This window comes from Dermacentor albipictus, chromosome 1 (genome assembly GCF_038994185.2).
Source record: "Dermacentor albipictus isolate Rhodes 1998 colony chromosome 1, USDA_Dalb.pri_finalv2, whole genome shotgun sequence".
NCBI lineage: Eukaryota > Metazoa > Arthropoda > Arachnida > Ixodida > Ixodidae > Dermacentor > Dermacentor albipictus.
This window is the reverse complement of record NC_091821.1, coordinates 310,515,611-310,536,988: the sequence shown is the minus strand read 5'-3', so window position 1 is coordinate 310,536,988 and position 21,378 is coordinate 310,515,611. Positions and strand designations below refer to the sequence as shown.

Genomic DNA, 21,378 nt, shown 5'->3' with positions numbered 1-21,378 from the left:
ATATGTTCTTGCCTACGAAGAGCTGTCATTATGAATATAGGAAAGTCACGTATTAAGCCTTTAGAATGAGAGAAAGCTACGGTAAAGTTTAATCATTAGACGACGCATGGTGTTCTGTGAATGAACTTTTTCACTTATCTGTAACCCTACATGCAGGCGCTATATATTTGCGTTTGCGTGGATAGAGTGATGTCTGTGGTGGCCCCCTTTCGACATATTGATCTTCAGAAGCTGCGGCATGTCACAACGTCGTCTGCTAATTTTATCGGAAATCTCCAGAAGCGACATGACGCAGTGTACGCAAATTTTAATTTCGTAGGTACCGCGATACGCCAAGCTGCCCTCTGACAGATGGGAAGGTGAAAGCACATTTCACAAATGTGTATGAAGTAACATTTGATTAGTGCACGCAACGCAAGACAAAAACCAAAATGCTGACCGTCTCTGCCACCCCCCGAGAGGGAAGGGTGGGTGTACGAGTCTGCATGGTTGTACTTGAGACAGGACACTATTACTTTCTAGTGTCCGGTTCGCCTCGAGCGAAGATCGCCTACCTTCTCCTCGACCACCCGAGGGAACGGATGGTTGACCACGGTGAGCTTGAGTGACGCGTTGTCGAACGTCTCGTGCAGCAGCGCCCTCTGGTAGGCGGCCATGGCGAGCGCCGGCGTGTGGTACACCTGGTTGTTGAACAGAAGCCTAGCCGAGCGAACGCGGCTACCTGGTTCCTCGTCTTCGAAGCTGGCCGCGATCAGCGTGCTCGTCAGGAAGGTGTTGCCTTCTAGCACGGATGCGTTCACCAGGTAGCTTTCCACGCTTCCCGCCTCCACCAGTATTGGAGTCACCTAGGGGCGAGTACGCTCGGCTTAGATTATCTCGATGTGAGCGAAACGAATAGAACAATCCGACGTAACCGCTTTTACGCCAAGTCGACTCGGGAGGTCCTTACGAGATGCAGTGGCATCAAGCGTCGTGACGGAAAACATAGCACTCAAACCATGTCTCCACGATAGGGCAGCGCACGTCTAACCTCGGGACATGCTGGAACAAACCTTGCGGCTATTAATGCCTTGGCAGTACCGCCAACTGTCAGAAGCGCCTGTGACCAGACCTATTGTTGCTCCAAAGCTTGCTCTTCTACCGCGTCCCAATCGAAGCTCCAGCTGGGCAACTGGATCCCTGACGCATGGCTTGTCGACAGGTCTTACTTGCCGAGTGGCTTCGAAAAATTGGATAAAAACCACTTTTGTAGCTTCGTGCTAAATACCATTCGATTCTCTTTCAAGACAACCTTTCCAAGTGGTCGGGCCAATCACCCGATCAACAATCGACGGCCCAACCTCAGCACTACGAAGCCTCTGTCCGTGGATACTCAGGGGCTTACGAACTCGCAGAGTGCCTAAATTACTAGACACGTCCCTACATGTGACCTTCAACGCTCCAGGCTAGCATTGCGAATCCGACGCCCGTTGCGGTACGGGCAACAACGCCTTTCTGGAAAACGCCACCGTTCCATTGTTTCCCTGGTGGTGGGGCGCCGTACCTTGCTGGAGAACTGCTTTTTGAACTGCTTGGCCAGCGAGGCAGACGCCCCTCCGTGGAAGGCGTACGGCACGTCGCTGGCGAAAACCTGGTTCACGTCGAGCACGCGGGGCCCCGGCTTGTGCACCTTGGGCAGGCTGTCGATCCAGGTGAGCGTGTAGGCCACCACGAACACCGGCACGAGCAGCTGCGACAGCGTGAAGGCCCAGTTGCGCCGGCTATGCAGCGAGTGCAGCACGAGCAGGCCCCACGTCTGCTGCAGCAGCAGCCGCGAGCCGCCGTTGCGCCGCGGGGGGGCGCTGCTGTCCCCCCGGCTTCCGTGGCGCAGCGGGTCCGTGAAGTGCAGCGCGCCCAGAAGCGTGTCTGCGGAACGCAGAAGTGCCATCCCGTGCCTCGCACTCTGAAGCTACACAGTGCACCGAGGGGTCCCGAAGCGTAATTTTTGCCGAGATGAGAACCTTCGTAAGCGAGAGAATAACGCAACTGGGAAAATAATTGACCCTGACAGTGGGTTGGAAAGCACGGTGCCAACGCCAATGACGTATAATGGCTTTGCTTCTAAATACGGTAGAAAATCTTAGTCAAACAATGTCAATAAAATGTCGTTGCATTTCACTATCAAAGCAAGTGCGGTTCGCCCAATTTTATTCTTTTCAGGAGAACGCCCTTTCTGTGGGGTCCTGTCACGGCAAATCTAAACCGCACAAGGAGCAGCACTGAGAAGAAAAGCCGAGTGCGAATATTTCGCGATATATCCTTGTGGGTTCTGGATTTGCCATACGTTACAAACGAGCCCAGGTCTGTACCTTAATCGGTCCTGTCACCCAGCAACGCAGCCAGAAACGACGAGGAGAAGACAGCCTTAGAGATCGGCGACGCAGCTTAAGATATTTCCAAGCGTGCAGTTGTTTTCATTTATTGCCAGTGATCACTTTGAAAGAATTAACACGTTTTCATGCTATCACTCTCGCGCAATACTACCCGCCGTGGTTGCTCAGTGGCTATGGTGTTAGGCTGCTGAGCACGAGGTCGCGGGATCGAATCCCAGCCACGGCGGCCGCATTTCGATGGGGGCGAAGTGCGAAAACACCCGTGTACTTAGATTTAGGTGCACGTTAAAGAACCCCAGGTGGTCGAAATTTCCGGAGTCCTCCACTACGGCGTGCCTCATAATCAGAAAGTGGTTTTGGCACGTAAAACCCCATAATTTAATTGTTTTTTTTTTTTACTCTCGCGCAAGACGCGCTTGCTGAGTCGGCGATGGAAAGGCAGTGTTGTTTAATGAGATGTGCATGGCGACCTATAAACGCAAGTACCGTCGACTACTATATAGAATGCACTTACAACGATGCATGTGTTCACACCTTTAACCGGTGAGTACAAGTTCGCCCAATTAACAGTTCTGTGATTCTCATTTAGTGTTTCTGTCCATGCGCCGTCATTATCCTACGATTACTTGTGTGAGTGGTCTGAATTAAAAGGTAGCGAAATAGCGGTTTTCTTGGTCTGTCCCACGTAATTTTTTTTCTCAACGTATTTATTAAAGGAACACTCAAGACCAGCATTAAATCAGTTTAGACAAGCATTATTTCAATACGTTTCTTTTTGTTCATATGGCGGAAAAGCGTTCTTTGTTGTGGAAAAAAAATTCAAGCAAATTCTCTCGCTTCAATTTCACGCGAAAACACCTTGCATCTGCACTGCTCGCTTTAAAACTGGAGACGAAAGAGTCCCCACACAACTGCAGTCTCCGGCGCCCGATGTCCGGGCCTAATTGCCGCGTCGTAGCAGGCGCTCCCCGTTTTCCTTTTGACAAAGACTGCGCACACGCCGCATGAAGCACATTCTTTAACCACGCTGAGCATAGTAAATATAATAATTTATCTTTGCAAAGGGGAGCGCAGAAGCATTGCGGAAAAAAGGAGACGTGAACAGGAAAGACGCTCACTTGCAACTAAGTATATATTCAGAGACAAACCGCGAGGAACGTTATTGCGCATGCACTGCCATAGAGAAAAAAAAAATGTTTACATTTTTTTTTTTACATACAGTTCGCCTAACAAGGAGGCATGCACCATTATATCAATAATGACAGCATAGGGCAAGAGATAGCAAGAACGGCACGTGCAAGTGGCCTGACAAAAGTCATTCCAAAAAAAAAAAAAAACCTTCGAGGGGAGGGAAACAGGGGACGGGCGTATAAACTTCAGCCAAGCGCGAGGAACGTAAATTTTCTATTCACCAGATACACCGACGGGGCACTATACAAAGGTTAGCATAAGCGTGAATATGACTAGCCACGAGAATTTTCCTTCCGAGTCCGCTTTTAGATCTTTAGATCACGAGGCTGGTCGGATTCATGCTCATGGTAACCTTTGTATTAGTGCCCCGTCGGTGCACCTGATGGTTGAGGAATTTATGTTCCTGGCGCTTGGCTGAAGTTTATACGCGCCCTCCTCTGTCCCCCTCCTCCCGAAGGTTTCTTTTTGTGTGTGTGTGTGATTTCTGTCAGGCGACTCGCATGCGCCGTTGTTGCTATACCCTACAGCATGCCGTCATTATTGATGTAGTGATGCATGCCCTGTTCTCAGGTGAATTTTATGTAAAAAAATGGCTGTGGCTTAGGTAAGGTTAAGCCCAGGATGCGAAGCATACTAGCCTTTATTTTAGTTGTTGAACCACTGTTTAGCCTGGTGAACTGCTGTTGCTTGGCTATATTTGGTTCGGCTAGACGAAGAAACAACTCATGCATTACTTCTTCGCCTTCAAGAGTGGAACGCGACAGCGTTCCCGTCGACCCGCCAAGGGGTGTAAGACAATGGGCTACAGGGCAGCGACTACGCGCCCCGCATTGGACGCGGTGAGCGTCGAGCAAAGCAGCGTTCGGCGCGGCAACGAAATGTGCGCCTGAGCAAGAGACGCACGCCTTAGAAACAGCGCGTTTCTAAGGCAACACCGCATTCACTAGAGGCGCTTTTGTACCGCTTTGAAGCGTTGTACACAGGTCTGTAAACTGGGGAGGCCAAGGAGATGATGTACTGAAACGGGTGAAAAAAATGCCAGTTAGACCCTCTCAAAAAACGTTTTTCTTTAAGCTGCACACAAACACGCTACCCGTAAAAACATGGTTAGACGAAAAAGGAATATATGTGCCATGGACAGTAAACTGCTTACTTTGTAAAAAGCCAGAGACCATTGAACACGTTTTCATCGATTGCTGGGATGCAATATTTCATTGGGATGTCTTACAACGTACACTTAAAAAAGAACTACCGATTACACCTCTTGGTATTCGATATTTGCCAACCGATAACGAAGGAGGAGTTCCGTACGATATGTTTATGCTCCTTGGCCTCCACAGTCTGTGGAAAACGAGAATGGCAGTGCGACACTCCGATGTCGATGCCCGTCCGGCGAGAATAAACTTCATCGAAAGTGTCGCGTATATTCGGGAAATATATCGTGCCCAAAGTGAGCCTCCCGAGTGGGTGGCTATTCTTGATGAACTGATCAAGCTGAAGCGATTTTAATATATAATGTTAGCCAAAGTGTGGTTGACATGTTTTAGCGTTTGAATGTGTTCTTGGTTTGTGCTGCAAACAGGCAATAAAGAAAAAAAAAAATACTCGTGGCTCAGTGGTAGCGTCTCCGTCCCACACTCCGGAGACCCTGGTTCGATTCCCACCCAGCCCGTCTTGCAAGAGTTGAGCCAAAGCCACTTCTCCTCTGTCGTGACGTCACGGTGTCACGTGATTTCATGGTCACCGCCGCGCCTGAGGAGCTGGGTTGAGCCCTCGTAATATGCTTCGCATAAAAAAAAACATGTAAACATTTTTTTTGCAATTCTCGATGGCAGGACATGCGTAACAACGTCCCTTGTGGTTTGTTTCTGAAAATGTACTTAGTTGCAAGTGAGCGTCTTTCCTGTCCACGTCTCCTTTATTCTGCAACGCTTCTGCGCTCCCCTTTGCAAAAAATCATGTCGAACCAACTATCCCAACAGCTTGCTATTCTATAAGACGCCAGTCGAATGTAGCTTACCGGCTTCAGTGTCGCGCAGTTGATCAGGCTCTGGCATCCGAAGTCTTGACATTGCTGTGGCAGCGTAATCGCCAACTCTGCGAACCAACAGATGCGAAGTTCCAGGCCTCAGCTCAGTGAGCGAGTGAACCAACAATTCATACTGTTGCGGAGCGTGCAATTTAATTGAGAAGGTTGCGACATGGTTACGTAATGAGCGCGCGCTTGCGTCGACAAATTCCTAGCGACGCCCGACGAGATTGCTCGAAAAATGTTGCTGATCGCCGTGTGCTTTCAGCAGCACGATAGGTGCGGTTAAGCAAAGCAGCGCGCAGTGGGAGACGTAAAAATTGCGGTGTGCGAATATATCAGTGAACGTTCGAATTATTCCATTTCCGAATCAAACATGTGCTATTCGATTTTTTTTTCGATCATTCGATATATTCGCTGTGGAGACCGGCGCAGTGCGACATGTCGCGTGCGCTGCGGCGGAGCCCCTTGCGCTCGATGCCTGAACAGCGAGCGCCTCACTTCTTCGGCCCACAAGAAGCACCGCACGCGCTGCAGACGGGGCGCCCCGGCTGACGCGGTGGCGGACTTGGTCGCTGCGAGCGCTTCTGCCCAGCCCCACGCGGTCTCCGACGTCGGCCCGATGCGGCGACCGTACTACGCCGCGTCGACCGCCCCTATCGGTGCAAGACTCATCCGGGTCGACGATCGGAATGATAACGCGACACGGATACATGGAACGACCACAAAAGCCGCGCGTATTTCGTAAAGTGCGAAAGCATGTGCGAAAACGGGGCCCATTAGTCGCCGATAGGCACGCAGATCGTGTGGCATACGCGGCAACGAACTTGATTTCACGTGATTTCGGCGCCGCCTGTGCGCGAACTTGCCGTGACGTTCCATATTTCAGAACCTCTGACAGGTGGCGCACATCCCGCCGCACCAGACAATGAAACGGCGTGGACGGTGCCTGTTTACGCCGGGGATGAAGGCACGTGCACGCACGTTATGCACGCGCTCATTCGGTCTGTCGCGCAGATTCGCCGCACTATAACCCACCTGACGCGTAAAGCTGGGATCCCTTCTGTATTTTGGAAGAAAAATCTAGAAATCAACACTGTGCAATAAATCAAATAGTGCTGCAAAATACAGGTCCACTATTAAACTGAGGGCCTGATTGATATTCAGTACAACAGAAAGGCACTGATTCATCGCTTTCAGGGACGTAAAAATGCCCTTGATTTTATTCAACAGAAATTCAATTGATAAAAATATTTTCCTGACCTTTATATACTAAAACAGAGCTATAATCAATACGGGCATACTAATTTGGTATTTCCTTTAGTAAGAGTAGACCATACTGAATTCTTAATTTCTATATTCTTACGCAATGGTAGGAGGCTCCCGAGCATCTGCACCACCGTATTTTCTGGCCCAAAATTTGCAGTCAATATATTTCGTGAAAGAGTATCTGATATTCAATATTCGGTTTTTTTCTTGATTTGATTCGATATACGATTCGAAATCTATTATTCGCTATTCGCACACCTGTAAAAGATACGGCTAAATAACACTGAGCATTTATGCTTCCCGCAAAAACGCTTAAATTGGGCACAATGTGATCACTTTCTTAGTAGCGAAGTGTTGATAGTACGAGCTAGAAAAATATAACCAAGGAATTGTCTGGTGTATTGGTCGAATGAAATCGAGAGGATTTATATAGCATGAGCCCAACGAATGAACAAGGAGCTGGTATAGTAACATAGGGAGGCTTCAGATCCCGGTGAAACACATTAAAAGAAATTCAGTAACACGATCACGACTGAATAGTACGTTAACGACTACAACAGCGTGACCAAGACAAAGCAGTGGAATGGAACCCACGTGGTTCTAGAGGTACGCTAGTAAATAGTAATTTGTCACTGATACCGGAATGCTATGTGAAGCCGAATGTCACAACATGGGCGATTCGCTTTCTGAAGTCTTTCTGCACCTACACCTAACCCGCCGTGGTTGCTCAGTGGCTATGGTGTTGGGCTGCTGAGCACGAGGTCGTGGAACCGAATCCCGGCCACGGCGGCCGCAGTTCGATGGGGCGAAATGCGAAAACACCCGTGTGCTTAGATTTAGGTGCATGTTAAAGAACCCCAGATGGTCGAAATTTCCGAAGTCCCCCACTACGGCGTGCCTCATAATCAGAAAGTGCTTTTGGCACGTAAAACCCCATAATTTTAACCTACAGCTAAATATCTTCTATGGTGAGTGACCCCCCTGTGAGCCGCAGATTAAGCCCGCTCTATTCGTACCGAAGAAAGACCTCTTCGAGCGTGGTGACAGAGACGCCGAAGCTGGCGATGCCGAGCTTCTCCTTGTTCTCCTCGAGGTGGCTGAAGAGGTGCTTGAAGACCGGCTGGTCGCCGCGCCCGATGCGCAGCGCCATCTCGGCGCCCACGTTGCTCTCGAGCTCGGCCGACGGCGCGAACGCCGCGACCTCGTCCATCACGGCGCGCGGGTCGCAGTTCGGCGTCTTCAGAATCGCCATGTGGTAGCCTGCGCCTGCGCACACCGCGAAAGCGTCGAAGTGATTTTCGGCAAGGAGCTATATTGCTCTGCGGCATTATGTACGACAGAGTAATTCCGTCTCCGATCATTCATGTTCAACGCGCACGTAGAAGTCGCATTTCTTGGTCCATCGTTTTCGGGGATACTTTCGCGGGACGTCGCGTGTTGGGCGACGCCTCGCGGGGAGCGAATTAACGTTCTGCCCACTACACGTAGACAGTCAGAATCCATTTGCTCGTATATGAATGAAACTACTCGACTCTTCCTGGTGAAAACGTCGCAGCGTAGGCTTGTCTCATCGATCAACCATTAGATTGCCGTGGTTTAACGTCCAGAGGCTGGGTAGAGCAGGTGAGAGAGAGGCCGTATATATCACGTCACTCTGCACTCATATTGACCAGCGAGCGCGTTTTAGCGTTTCAAGCGGCTTTCGAATGATATCTTCCCCGGCCACGCGAATCGAAACCGTGACCACGTGCTCCGAAGCAGATGTCCACTGAGCCACACCACGTTCGAATTACGCAATGTACGAGAGCACGGACGCGATATGCGCAGCTTTCCTGCTCCCCGTACGATTGCATAGTTGTCGGCCTCTTGCACGAAATTATGGCTAAACGCTCGAAGCCTCGTGTTTTTTGGGGTGTGTTGGCTAAAGGATGCATCTGTACGGGATTCCATGCGAGAAACAAGAGTGGCGTTGTATGGCCCATGACGACAACAGCACTGCGAGTAAGTCTACGTGTCTCCCTGTAGAGCGATGCACCTTCAAGCTGCACTTCTCGGTTACTTAAAATAATAACAAGCTTTAGAAAGAATTCTCGCGGGTGGTGCTATTAAAAACTTACGGTTATACTAGACTGCTCTTTTGTAATAACGGAGCTGTGAGCATATTTGATTTTTTGGAAACTCTGCAGAGGAGGGCGCAGAGAGAAAATGGAATTAAAAAGTATGCCTTGTGATGCGAATATTTGGTGTCCCCACTCAGTGAATAAGGTGAGATTCAGTTGGAATTGTTAAGGGCTATAGCTGACGTTAACTTCCACGATTCGACCATAAGATACTCTTAATTTCGATCTCAAGCCTTAAACATTCGAACTCATTCCTTAGAGTATATGTTCAACTGCACTACACGGTGACGAGTAAACGTCCAGAAATGCGAGCCGAAGGTTGTCTCTCCAATTTCTGAAGAGAACTGTGCTAGGCTAAACGACAAAGCAAGCTCGTGCGCTTTCGCACTTGCTGCAGTGAGCGCGGTGCATAGTGAACAGCTCGACAAGAACGAAAAAAAAGTCGCCTTTATAGTCCGATGTGCGGCTGCTTATGAGTGTGCAGAAAGGAGAAATTAGCAGAACGAACCAAGGTTCTTCTTAAGGAAGAAGGGCGAGCCACAGCACTGGATAATGCCGTTGGCCATGATGGCGATGCGATCCCCAATGGCGTCAGCCTCTTCCATTGAATGCGTGGTGAGCAGTATGGTGCGTTGTGCCTTCTCCGACAGGAGCAGGTCCCACATATCGCGCCGGGCAGCCGGGTCCATGCCAGCCGTTGGCTCGTCCAGGATCACCACCTGCACGCAATGTGGCGAAGAAAAAAAATGAAAAGACAGCGATGACCTGTTATATCAAACAAAAATCAGGAACCACCTAGCGAATGGATGTTCACTGGCAGATAACTGGAATGTTCGCTCTTGGACAATGCTTGGCGTAATATTCACCTTGAAGACATCACAGTTTCTTACGCAAAGAACAGTGGGATAATTTGGTCCATAGAAGCGCATCGCACAGATAACACAGCCGCTGGATTATTGTCATAACAATTAAACCCCGCATTCATCTTATACTGATTGCTTTAGGGCGAAACATGGCAAGCGAAATCGTTTAGACGCCTCACGGTTTGCGCTCGCTGCGCCAGTCGAGTTTTCACATGGTAGACGCAGAGCGTACCATACAACATGCAAGAATGGGACGTGCACATGAGGCGCAAATAAAATAAGAGACCAAGGTTACGTTGGCTGACTAGTTGGTCTGACACCCTCACGTAAGGTGTACAGCGCTTCCGTCGCCTGTGCGAGCAGAGCATCGAGTTGTCAGTTACGCAAGACAGCTCGTGACGTCACAACTCCCTCTCTTCAACAAGAGTTCATAGAGAAGATGTGTGGAAAAAGTTACGTAGAAACTTCATATGAGTTTCTGCATGTGTGGCAGAATGCGTAAGCATTGTGCCACTTTCTCATCTCCACGCATGTATACGACACGGCATCTGTTTACCACGATTGACGAAACAGTAGACGGTTAATTAAATGAATGCTTTATTGGCTTTGTAATCTGTTTTGGCACTTGATCCGACGAGTATACACCCTTATCAGCCCTTATCGTTCGTTATCAACCTGATCGGGCTCTATTTAACCCTTAGGTCCTTATCAACCTTATCGGATTTGACTCGACCCTTATAACCCCACACAGGTCGTTGCCAACCTTATCAGAATTGACCTGACCATTATAAGCTCTTATCACTCTTTAGCACCTTATCCAGCCGCGTCGAACCATCATAAACGGCAATCAGACCCGTATAACCTCTCATTCCACCTTATCATACTTAACTAATTGTCTGTTTATCTGTCTGTGTTGCGCGACAACAAAGACAACGCGAAACAACACATTCATAAGGTTCAGAAATATTCGCCTTCCGCAAGCGTGCGTGTTTAGATCTGTGGGTAGCAAAGACTCTCGGCTTCTTAACGGCGCGCGTCAACGACGATTTCCTCAGTGAGTTGAAATAGAAATGCTTACGCATTTAAAATAAATTAGCGTTGCCGATGACGGTGGGTGAAGTATTCTAATAAGACTAAAGTAGTTATCTTCAGATCCAAAAAGAAACCGCTTCAAATAAAAAGCAATATATATATGAAGGAAAAATCATTGACATAGTCGACGAACATAATATTCTGGGAGTTGCATTCTCTGCACACCTAGGTTGGGATACAAGCATAATTATTCTCTGCAATAAATTTTCCTCAATAACTGGAGTATTACCGCGATGTCGGGCTTTCCTTCACTGGTCAACCTCCATATTTACAACGCATTATTTGCGTCACATATTAACTATTGTAGCCTTGTGTGGCATACGACGAGTAAGAACAATGAAATGAGCATCCTTCGGTTGCAAAAAAAAAAAATAGTCCGCAATATCGCCAATATACCGTACTTAGCTTCTACGCAAAATGCTTCAAAAATATGTCATATACTCAAAGTAAACCACTTGTGCAGGTTTCGCATTTTAAGTTTATGTGTTTCTGCATCAAATGCGCGGCAAAACTTTTCAATATCTGTCGCAGCTCTAACACCTAAGGATGCTGATACGCGTACACGCAGCACAAGACAATGGTTGGTGCCGCGATTCCGAACTAACTACAAATTTCCGGCTCTACACTTTAATATTCCGGCCATTCTAAATGAAGATACACATCCAGGCGACTTTTCGCGAAAACAGTTGGGGCAATACTTTGTGAACCTGTAGTTTGCTACACATTCATTCTTATGTGCTGGTAGATGTATTTATTTTGGTATTGCCATTGCTTCATGTCTGCTTCCGTCTGTAACAACGTTTCTTGTTATGTGTAGTCGTACAAATGGTTGATCTTTGCATCTATAGTCCTTGTATAACGTTCTGAATTCTGATGATCTTTTGTATAAATTACGTTGCAAGGCTCTTCCTTGTTATTCTGTAAGAGTGATGTAGTTATTTTGTTATGGTCTTGAACCCTGCCACGTGAGGGTTTCCGGGCCCATGTCAATCTGCCTACAGCTGCTTTTAGCCTGGAAGACCTTCCAGTTTCTCTGGAGAAAATAAACATTATTATTATTATTATTATTATTATTATTATTATTATTATTATTATTATTATTATTATTATTATTATTATTATACAGAGAGATAAAGTGTGCAGTTGCGCATGACGTCCGCTTTTCTTCTCAGAAGCACCTGTAAGCTCATAAGCATGCTCGGGCAAGAATAAAGGCGTACCTTGGAGTGTCCAATGAGCGCCATGGCTATGGACAGCTTCCGTTTCATGCCCCCGGACAAGTGCTTGGCGAAAGTGTCCGTCTTGGACACCATGTTCATCAGAACGAGCAGGTTGAACGTCTGCTCGTGGACATCGCTGTACGGAACCTTCTTCAGCTGCGAGTGGCACAGAGAGCTTGCATTGCGCATAAATAAAGGTGAAACTCTGACGCATAATGGGAAAGCCTAGCTGCCTCGCGCACAAATGTAACTCAGCTTTCTCGAGCCTTCTCTATGCAATGCACCAAAGAAGACATATCAGGACAAAAGTGGTAAAGACTGTTCGAACATAAGAGTTTCGTAGGGGCGTAATATTAGGGCGCATATATACCATTAAAGATTGATAGACGTGCATTTGGAACAAAAACTAGAAAAGATATTCGTAATTTTCTGTTTTATGGACCGATACAGCAGTCTTAGAATAGGCGTCATTCAGTGCGCTTCGTTCAAGTATGAGTCTTTTAAAAGCTTTATGATGCTCTTTGCAGAGCTACTTGTGAAACATTCTCGCGAAAATACGCTTCAACGTTGAACTGTGTCTCCTGTGTGTGTGTCTGTCTTCACTTTGGTCACTTTCATAAAAGCTATGCTTTTATAAATTCAACGAGGTAGTTTGCATTACCAACTCACTCAAAAGCGCGAGACACGTTTGGAATGGTATTGCAGATCTCTCGACTGTGAAATATTTTCTTAGCTATTCACGTTGCCTTTGAACTTCGAGAGTTGGCACCTTGTATATAGAGCCCGCGACTTGGCCAGGGCTGCTGCGGTAGAAGCTATTTCGGCATCAGAAAGGCTTTCGGTTTTTGCGGGAAATTGACAGCTATTAGGGTGTACGTGGTTGATTCTAGCTCGCTCAAGCAACGCTACCTTGGAGGACACCCTGGGTGTATGGGAGTTTCTCCGTATAGAGAAATTCTCCAGGTTGGCGTGTAGGCCTCAACAGAGAAAACAAATGTAATTGGGAAATTGTGATGGTTTGGGGTTGGACTCATTTCATGCCATACAACTTCAAGCAGCGTCTCAGTGGCTACGGCGCTCTGCTGTTGAGCGCCAGGTTGCTGGTGCGATACCAAGCGCCAGCCGCTTTCCGGCGGGTGGAATGCAAAAAACGCTCAGCGCTTTGAGTGCAGGTTAAATGAACAGCAGCTGGTCAAAGTAAATCCGAAGATCCCCCGCAATATACGTCTACCCTCGTAAGCCGCTGTGCTATTTCGGGACGTTAAACGCCACCTAATTCCGTTCCCACCTTTACGACAAGTTTCCCGCGCAGCTTGCCCATTGACTTCCGTCCATTGTACTGCGGCTTCAAACGTCGCATTTCTGAGACATTGTGGCCATGTTTTTTTGAATTTTAGATCAAGTGCGCCAAGCTGGTTTATCTCTAATATAAAACTAAAACAGCATCACTGAAATGCGGACAAAGAAAAATAACCATCACACGGCAAGCGCTGAAAAGCGACGAATTATCAAAGTAACGAATTGAGCGGTGAGAAAAGTAAATGTGCAGATTTACCGAACGAACAGGTCATCCGTTGGGTTCTGCATGCACAAGCGTGCTACTGTTTCAGCCGCCTGGTGCACAGCCGCCGCCTACGCAACCGAGCACCCACAGCGCGGCGTTATCACCTTCGCGCTTGAGTCTTTTTCGTGGATACAAAGCGCGCTTGCGCGAAGCGTCTCCCACGGGGCACGAGCTGATATCGCGAAGAGCCCGGCCAGACAGGTGTTGCTTGAGAGCGGTGAAACCGCGGTGCGAACGCTCGAACTGTTTGTACTGGCGTGAATCGGTGTCCGTCGCCCTTCTAACATTACCTCCCTTTGGGATCTCCCATGGCAAATGTGATAGCATCCACACTCTGCCGAGAGCGCAAAATAATGGTAAAAAGATGAACACGTCTGCTTGTGCAGTACCGTTCTGATCAAGTTACAAGGTTTACAATGCATTTAGCTGCCGGTAGGACGTGCGCCGAAGGTTTCTTTTTTTAATTAACAACCTCGAGCGAAATTGCACATCCTAAAACCAGGGGACTCTGTGGTGGATATGGTGAACAAACAAATGCGCGTTAAGGAAAAGACTGACGCCCAGAGAGGCCGTGAACGTGCATTTTTGGTGGGGAAGAGCGTGTGTGATGTGTGTGCATGGAGAGATAATTTCCGGGGAATATGGCACAGTGACGCTAATTTTTAGCGCGGTGACTTATATTGTGCGTGTGGCAGAGCAAATTAGATTTATCCCCGCCGACCACCTGCGCCATTGTTCACAGATCTGCCGATTATGGTTATGTGTGTGTGTAATGTGTGTGCACACACAGGTAGTGTGTGTGTGTGTGTGTGTGTGTGTGTGTGTGTGTGTGTGTGTGTGTGTGTGTGTGTGTGTGTGTGTGTGTGTGTGTGTGTGTGTGTGTGTGTGTGTGTGTGTGTGTGTGTGTGCGTGTGCGTGTTTGTGCGTGTGCTTGTGTGTGTGTGTGTGTGTGTGTGTGTGTGTCGTCGCTCTGTCATGATGACGCGGTTGTGCATTTGTATGTATTGATGCGAAAGTGTCCAAAAGCACTGCACATCCACAGCGGTTCGCGTACTTAAGAAAGCGAAGGTGAAATGCATGACATATTGCGCATTTAGATAACCTACAGTACACGGCCAGTTTACCGTAGAATTATGAAATTTGGGGCACATGTTGCAAATATTGATTTGAAGCTGGGCAACGCTGGTCAGTGTGCGTCTTCTTGTAAAAGATATAAATTATATGCTCGATCTGTGTCACAGGACCCCCTTAAGGAGTACCACTGTCAGCTCTCGCATCATATTGAGATTCCGAACACAAAACAATTTGAGAAAATGAATGAAGTCGCTCCTCAAGGCTACATGGATTGGTCGAGATCACACATAGTAGATCCTGCATCGTCAACATCAGTAGGAGTGGCATACCCTGGAGAAGAAGTAGAGGTGCTCGAAGACAGTCATCTCTAAGAAGTGGATGTCGTTCTGCGGACATAAGCCCAAACCTTGGTGTGCCGCCCGGCTATTCACGCTCACGTCCTGGTCCTCGATGAACACCGAACCACTTGAAGGAGTCAGCTGTCCTGTACGGGACAAGGGCCAAAAACGGCAAAAACGGTGCTCACCCCGACATTTCCAAGGCGCTTAACGTAGTATCTATGGACTATTTCATGTGTCAATTCAGAGCAGAGCAGGACGTGATTACCCTCAGTTGAAATACGTAGCTCACACAGAACATTTCGTTACGACGTTTCTTGTAGTTGAAGTGTAGTTTGAACACGTTAGAACCAGTAAATAAAAGCAGAACACACGCACCGGTGATCATTCGCATGGTCGTAGTCTTGCCAGCGCCGTTGTGACCGAGCAGAACTGTTATGTACCCTTTGGACGCCTCCAAGTTTATGTTGCTCACCACCGTAGTCTTGCCGTACACCTGGACACAAGTACAGCCAAGTCACGAAAGGGTAAAGTGATCATACCTGTAGATCAATACGCTTCTGGCATGCACTCCGTTGATATTAGTCCCTTTGCATTGAGTAGTGAGGATAATTGCGGATAGCTAGCGAGCGTGAGATATTTATTAAACGTGCATCGTCACGATATACCGGCAAAGAGCAAGCTGTTCCCGATTGTCCAGTCTTTGCCTGGCAGATGGAGACAAATATAGTCGGCATGCGTATCGATAAAATGTTTTATTACTGGTTAAGGCAATATGGGATACGCACAGTGCGGCGCACTGTTAAAGGGAACATCTTTATGTGCGAATGTCAGTTCGTTGGCGCTTCCTCAAATTGCAGTTGTGTAAATGCATTGCACAGAGCCGGAGAGCACGCCCAACCAAGCACAAGCACCAAGCACAAGCACAAGCACAAGACCAAGCATAAGTAATCTTAAGCAAAGCTAGGTGACTTCATCTTTTCGAGAGGGTAAAAATTAAATGTATCACTCGTGTTCCGTGTAGAAGTGAACTGCACCATACATGAATCGAGGGCTTTCAGTTGCCTGAATTAACACAAAGCTCCCCAGACCCAAACGTAAGTTTCAACATTCAGGCACTTTGACTTGCTTCCAATGGGTTTCTGAGAATATCAGTTCAGGTCACAGGTTCAGTGAGGGGCGCTATAGCAAAGCTGTGATTTTCTGGTGCTGTGGTTCTGCGTGATCTTTTCTAGTACTTTATTCCTGTTACGAATAACATCAGCCAATATATAGGTGCAGTGCACCTCATTAGTCTCTAAGCAGGCGGCTCTGACGCATAAAAGATTTTTTTTCTTGCCTTAGTGAGGTTGACGAGCCGAACTCCAGCAGGCTCCTTGGAAGCAAACTCTTCGAAGAATATTTCTGCGTTTTCCTTTTGCATATTCTCTTGTTTCTCGGTCTCAGCGGCTGTGGGGACGTGGTCTTCAGGCTGCGCACAACGAAACATTGGCTTCGCTGTCTTTGAGTGTAATTGTCTGCGTACGCTACAGTACCTTTATAAAGTAACGTGCGTAATATCTATGATTGGGAACCTGCAATTTAGTAATTGTACCCTGCCAAACATGTTAATGACCATGAGTGTTACAATTACGAGCTGTAATTAAAGCAGCCTCGTGACCAGCTGTCGGACCAGCTATCCTACGTCTACAGCTCCGTATAGAGCCACGTTAAGTCCAGTCCGATCTTGTCCATGCGCGTGATGTCCATGCGCGTGATGTCCATGCGCGTGATGTGTGTCCACAGCTCACAGCCCATTAATTATTGAAACAGCAATTATAGGGACACTTGGCGAATTTTCGTGGTCGTCATTCTCGTCGCCAGGTGGTTCCCTGCAAAGTCTAACGGCAACAAGAGCGGTCCACGCGTCGTATGGTAGGAGTACGAAAAAAAATTGGCTGGGGCTTAGCTAAGGTTAAGCCTGGATATCTCGAAGCGAGAAGGTTCGGTGATGCTTATGGTTTAGCTTATGGTTATGCTTTATGATTTAGCCTATGGATATGCTTACGGTTGAACTTATGGATATGCTTATGGTTGAAGTTATGGATATGCTTACGGTTTAGCTTATAGTTATGTTTTATGATTTAGCCTATGGTTATGCTTTCGGTTTCACTTGTGGATATGCTTTGGTTAGCTTATGGTTATGGCATACGTGTGCCTTGTGTAGTTATGCAAATTGCATATCAATGATATATACCATAAGTTATGCAGGATCATTAAACTACATTATTCATCATTGTTGGGCACATTGCCTTGCGATTTCTGTACAGCCGTAAACACAGCTTTCTGTATCGGTAGTATCTCGCTTCTCCTTCCATGTTGAATGCGCACGTCTATTCTCTGGCAAGCGGTTATATAGCCGGCTTCCGCAATAAACACTCGCTTGCGGCGAACGTCAAACGATGACGCATAGCGCGCGGCTGTGGCCACCTGCGCTGACTCCGAACACGCTTACGGAGCCAATTCCGACATACGCCGGCTCGCGCGAAGCGCGGTGTTGACTAACGTAGTGAAGCTTTTCGCTTCAAAAGCGTGCGAGGGTGACCAAAAATGATCGTGGCTTGATGAGCGCCGTGTGCCCACACGTCCAACGAGGGTGGTCACGTGATAAAGTGCAGGCTAGGGTGGAGCGGAGGTGAGGGGGAGAGCGGGCCAGGTAAGCGCGCGTCCCTTGTTCTAGCCCGGCACGGTGACTTCGCATGTACGCGGCCCTGTCTAAGAATTTCTCCGGCGGATGCAAAGCTCAGGTGAACCGAGATGCCTGGTGGCTTGATGTGTGCTGTCTTCCCGTGCGCCTAGTTTCGGAGACTCGTTGAAGCTACAGGCAGCACGAAGCGTTCGCTCACCACTGCAGGGGCGCTTTATCACGTCAGCGTTTTGACAGCGAGTGCTAGCGTTCATCAAGTGAGATCTGTTCATATTTAGCCGTGCTTGCGTGATACCATGGTTGTTTATGTGGCCGATTCATATGGTCGATAAAACTACGAACATTACTTCGTGTAGTTAAGTACATTGCTATCGCTATCAAAGCTTCGTCTTTCGGGCGTTTGAAACGGCGACTTTCTTTAAAAAAAGAAACGGCGGAAAAAGGTCAACATTTGCGTGTATACCTCGGCGAATATGGCGAAACAGCAAATCCTCACCTTTACCAGAGACAGTCGCCAGCTGATCCTCGGCTGACTAGCGGCCAGCACCTCGACGTACCAGAGCACCACGATGTACATAAATGTATCGAAGACAAGCAGCAGTATTACCGACATCAACGACAGGCCTTGACCAGGGCTGGGGTTCACGTCAAGGTTGTGCCACTGGATACCGTCACCTGAAGAGCGTAATAGTTCATCAGATGTGTGCAAAAAGCATGCTCGCTTCTAAATTTAGAGCATGGATTAATGGAAGCTGCATCACAAAGTATGAAAAACAAATAAGCAATATATTTCTTTTATTGCTATAGCCATAGAGTTTCTAACTCTATGGCTATAGCAAACACCAGCCGCATTTCTGCCGTTGGCGTCGCTGTCGCCGTGATGTTCCGCGTGAGTGAAAGCGTGCGAGGGTGAGCCGGGGAACGCGGCCCTGTTGCGTGCCCTCTCTTGTGGTACGAGAAACAGGGGGGTGAGGCAAGGGAGGAGGGGTGTTGTTCTCCGGCGGCAACTGCGACGCATCGATGTCCTCCTCGCCCGCCGCTCCATACAGAGTTGAGACAACCGCAGCGTCTCCTACGGCATTGGCCACGCGAATCACGAACGCCGCAAAGACGCCTTTGGCGGACGCCGTATACGGACCGTCGTGCGTCTTGAAAGCAGTGGGCGACGTGTCCGAAGTGCGCGCTGTCAAGAATGGCGAGTTGCGCAACAAGATTGCCACCTTGCCACCCGATTACGACAAGGGGTGCAAGACGCGCACCTCTCCCTCTCCGTCGCCGCAGCTGGGAGGCGTTCAAAGAAGCGGCCTTTGCGCTGGCATCCGCCGCCTTCCTCCAGCCCCTTCGACATTGTGACGGGACGAGTTCTTCACTTCATCAACGATCTCAGCGTAAATAAGTTGGACGACGGCATGGGCCAGCTACCTTCGAACTCATGCCGTACTCCAATCTTGGCAAAGGACCACGGACGATGGGATTGAGCCCCCAATCCTGACAACTGGCTGACAGCGGTGAGATGGACTTTGCGACATGGTGCTGTATCTGCGGTGAGTGCTTGGTTTTTGCTTTGACTCTCTAGGCTTCATTGTGTGGTTGTTCTGTTTAGAACAGTAGGGAAGCTAGATTGTTGTGTGTTAGCTAGGTTGTGTTTTCCTAGCTAGATTTAGAGAGCAGAATCAAGGCAGTAAAGCAGCAGTCATGGAGTTAAGGACACTGCTGAGAGACGAGTTGTTGATTGTTGGTGAGGAACTGGGCCTAGATGTACGCAAGGAAATGCTCAAATCGGAATTATTGGAGCTAATTTCCGAAAAGGCCAGTGAGGAAGAAATTGAAATGGGGTTTGAACTTCTGAAAAAGAGAGAAGAACGAGAGAGAAAAGAACAAGAGAGAGAGGAACGCGATAAAGATCGCGAGTTTCAGTTAAGGAAAATGCAACTTGAACTTGAAAGCAAACGTTTGGAGTTGTCTCAAGGAAGTGAAGGCGCTCTGGGACGATCAAGTGAGGCAGAATCGTACCGCATGGACAGGCTATTAAAGCCATTTGAGGTCGGGACCGACATAGGCTTGTTCCTAAGCAATTTTGAAAGGACTTGCGAGAAGATGAACTTCGGCCCGAGTACATGGCCACAGCGGTTGCTGTCTATGTTGCCGTGTGAGGCGGCGGAAGTAATCGCCAGATTGAGTGCTCAGGATGCATATGATTATGCAAAAGTTAAGGCTAGTCTCCTGAAGAAATACCGCCTTTCAGCCGAAGCTTTTCGGCAAAGGTTTAGGAGCACAGGCAAGAAAGATAGCGAGGGCTATCCGGAGTTTGCATATAGCTTAAAGGCCAACCTAGTCGAGTGGCTTAAAAGCGCGGAAGCGTACGACAGCAGAGACATGATCATTGAATGCATGTGTCTAGAGCAGTTTTACAAAACCATCCCCCAAGCTGTGAAACTGTGGGTGCAAGACAGAGGTAATGTAAACACTGTGGAAAGGGCGGCTGAGTTAGCCGAAGAGTACGCAACCCGTAGAAAGTTGAACGCCGAGGAGGGAAACTGGGACGGTCGAAATGGACCGCGGAAACCATTTCCGTTCAAAAAGGGTGCGCAAACTAGACGATCAGAGCCTGTAGACCTGGCGGAAAAGCCCGCAGAAAAGAGCGAGGAGAAACTTAACGGAGAAACCGCACAAAAAGAACAGAAAAGAAAATTCGAATCTGTTAGACCAATTCGTTGTTACAAATGCCACAAACTGGGACATATAGCTGTAAACTGCGAGAAGTCTAGCGTAGTTTTTTCCTACGTGGAGGAAAAAGATGAGAATATGGAACTTTTAAGTCCGTATCTCCACAACCTGCAAGTTAATGGAAAACCATGCCGAGTGCTAAGAGACAGTGCCGCCACGCTGGACATTGTCCATCCGTCTTACGTGATGGTAGAGGACTTCACCGGAGAAGTAGCATGGATAAAACAGGTTGTAGAAGAACACAGCGTGTGCCTGCCCATGGCCAAAGTCAAAATCAGTGGACCATTCGGGGAGCTAGAGACTGAGGCTGCAGTTTCCAAATTTTTGTCACTGCAGTATCCCTACATCTTTTCGAATCGTTCGAATCAGTTACTGCGTGACAGAGGGCTCAAACTGGGAGAGGGCATAGTACAGGCATTGACCCGAGGCCAAGCTCGTAAGATCGCGGCGCTTTCGGCTGAAAATGCTCAAGCTCCTGCAGCTGAAGCAGAAAAGGGGATAGCTTCAATACCCGAATCCGAGCTAGGCCCGAGGGACAAAAGAACAGTTGAGGAGAGCCTGCCAGTTGACCAGCTCAATGAGAGCGTAGCACTAGAGTGTCAGAGTTCTAGCCTGCAGGAAGAGCATGCAGACGCGCTCACAAGCGAGACAGGGTCGTTATTATCACCGGCCTCAAAGAACTTTGATCAACTCTTACGCGTGGATAGAGAGTCACTGGCAGCTGAGCAAAAGAATGATGAGAGCTTAGCTAAATTACGTGACACAGCTAAAGAAGGCATTGCTAGGCGCAACGTAACGATACATGAGAAAGGAGGATTGTTGTATCGGCATTA

General features: G+C 48.2%; 1 protein-coding gene across 1 annotated transcript in view; it reads right to left on the bottom strand.

Annotated features, from left to right (window-relative positions):
• LOC135906996 (phospholipid-transporting ATPase ABCA3-like) overlaps positions 1-21,378 on the bottom strand; it is a 45,821-nt gene that overhangs the window by 11,140 nt on the left and 13,303 nt on the right. Inside the window, exons 8-17 of the mRNA XM_065438646.1 lie at positions 18,315-18,493; positions 16,472-16,603; positions 15,511-15,628; positions 15,124-15,278; positions 12,157-12,312; positions 9,490-9,700; positions 7,878-8,127; positions 5,584-5,660; positions 1,544-1,905; positions 555-845 (exon numbers count right to left, since the gene is read on the bottom strand). Of these exons, the coding sequence (XP_065294718.1) occupies positions 555-845; positions 1,544-1,905; positions 5,584-5,660; positions 7,878-8,127; positions 9,490-9,700; positions 12,157-12,312; positions 15,124-15,278; positions 15,511-15,628; positions 16,472-16,603; positions 18,315-18,493 (1,931 nt within the window). The remainder of the gene's footprint in view (positions 1-554; positions 846-1,543; positions 1,906-5,583; positions 5,661-7,877; positions 8,128-9,489; positions 9,701-12,156; positions 12,313-15,123; positions 15,279-15,510; positions 15,629-16,471; positions 16,604-18,314; positions 18,494-21,378) is intronic.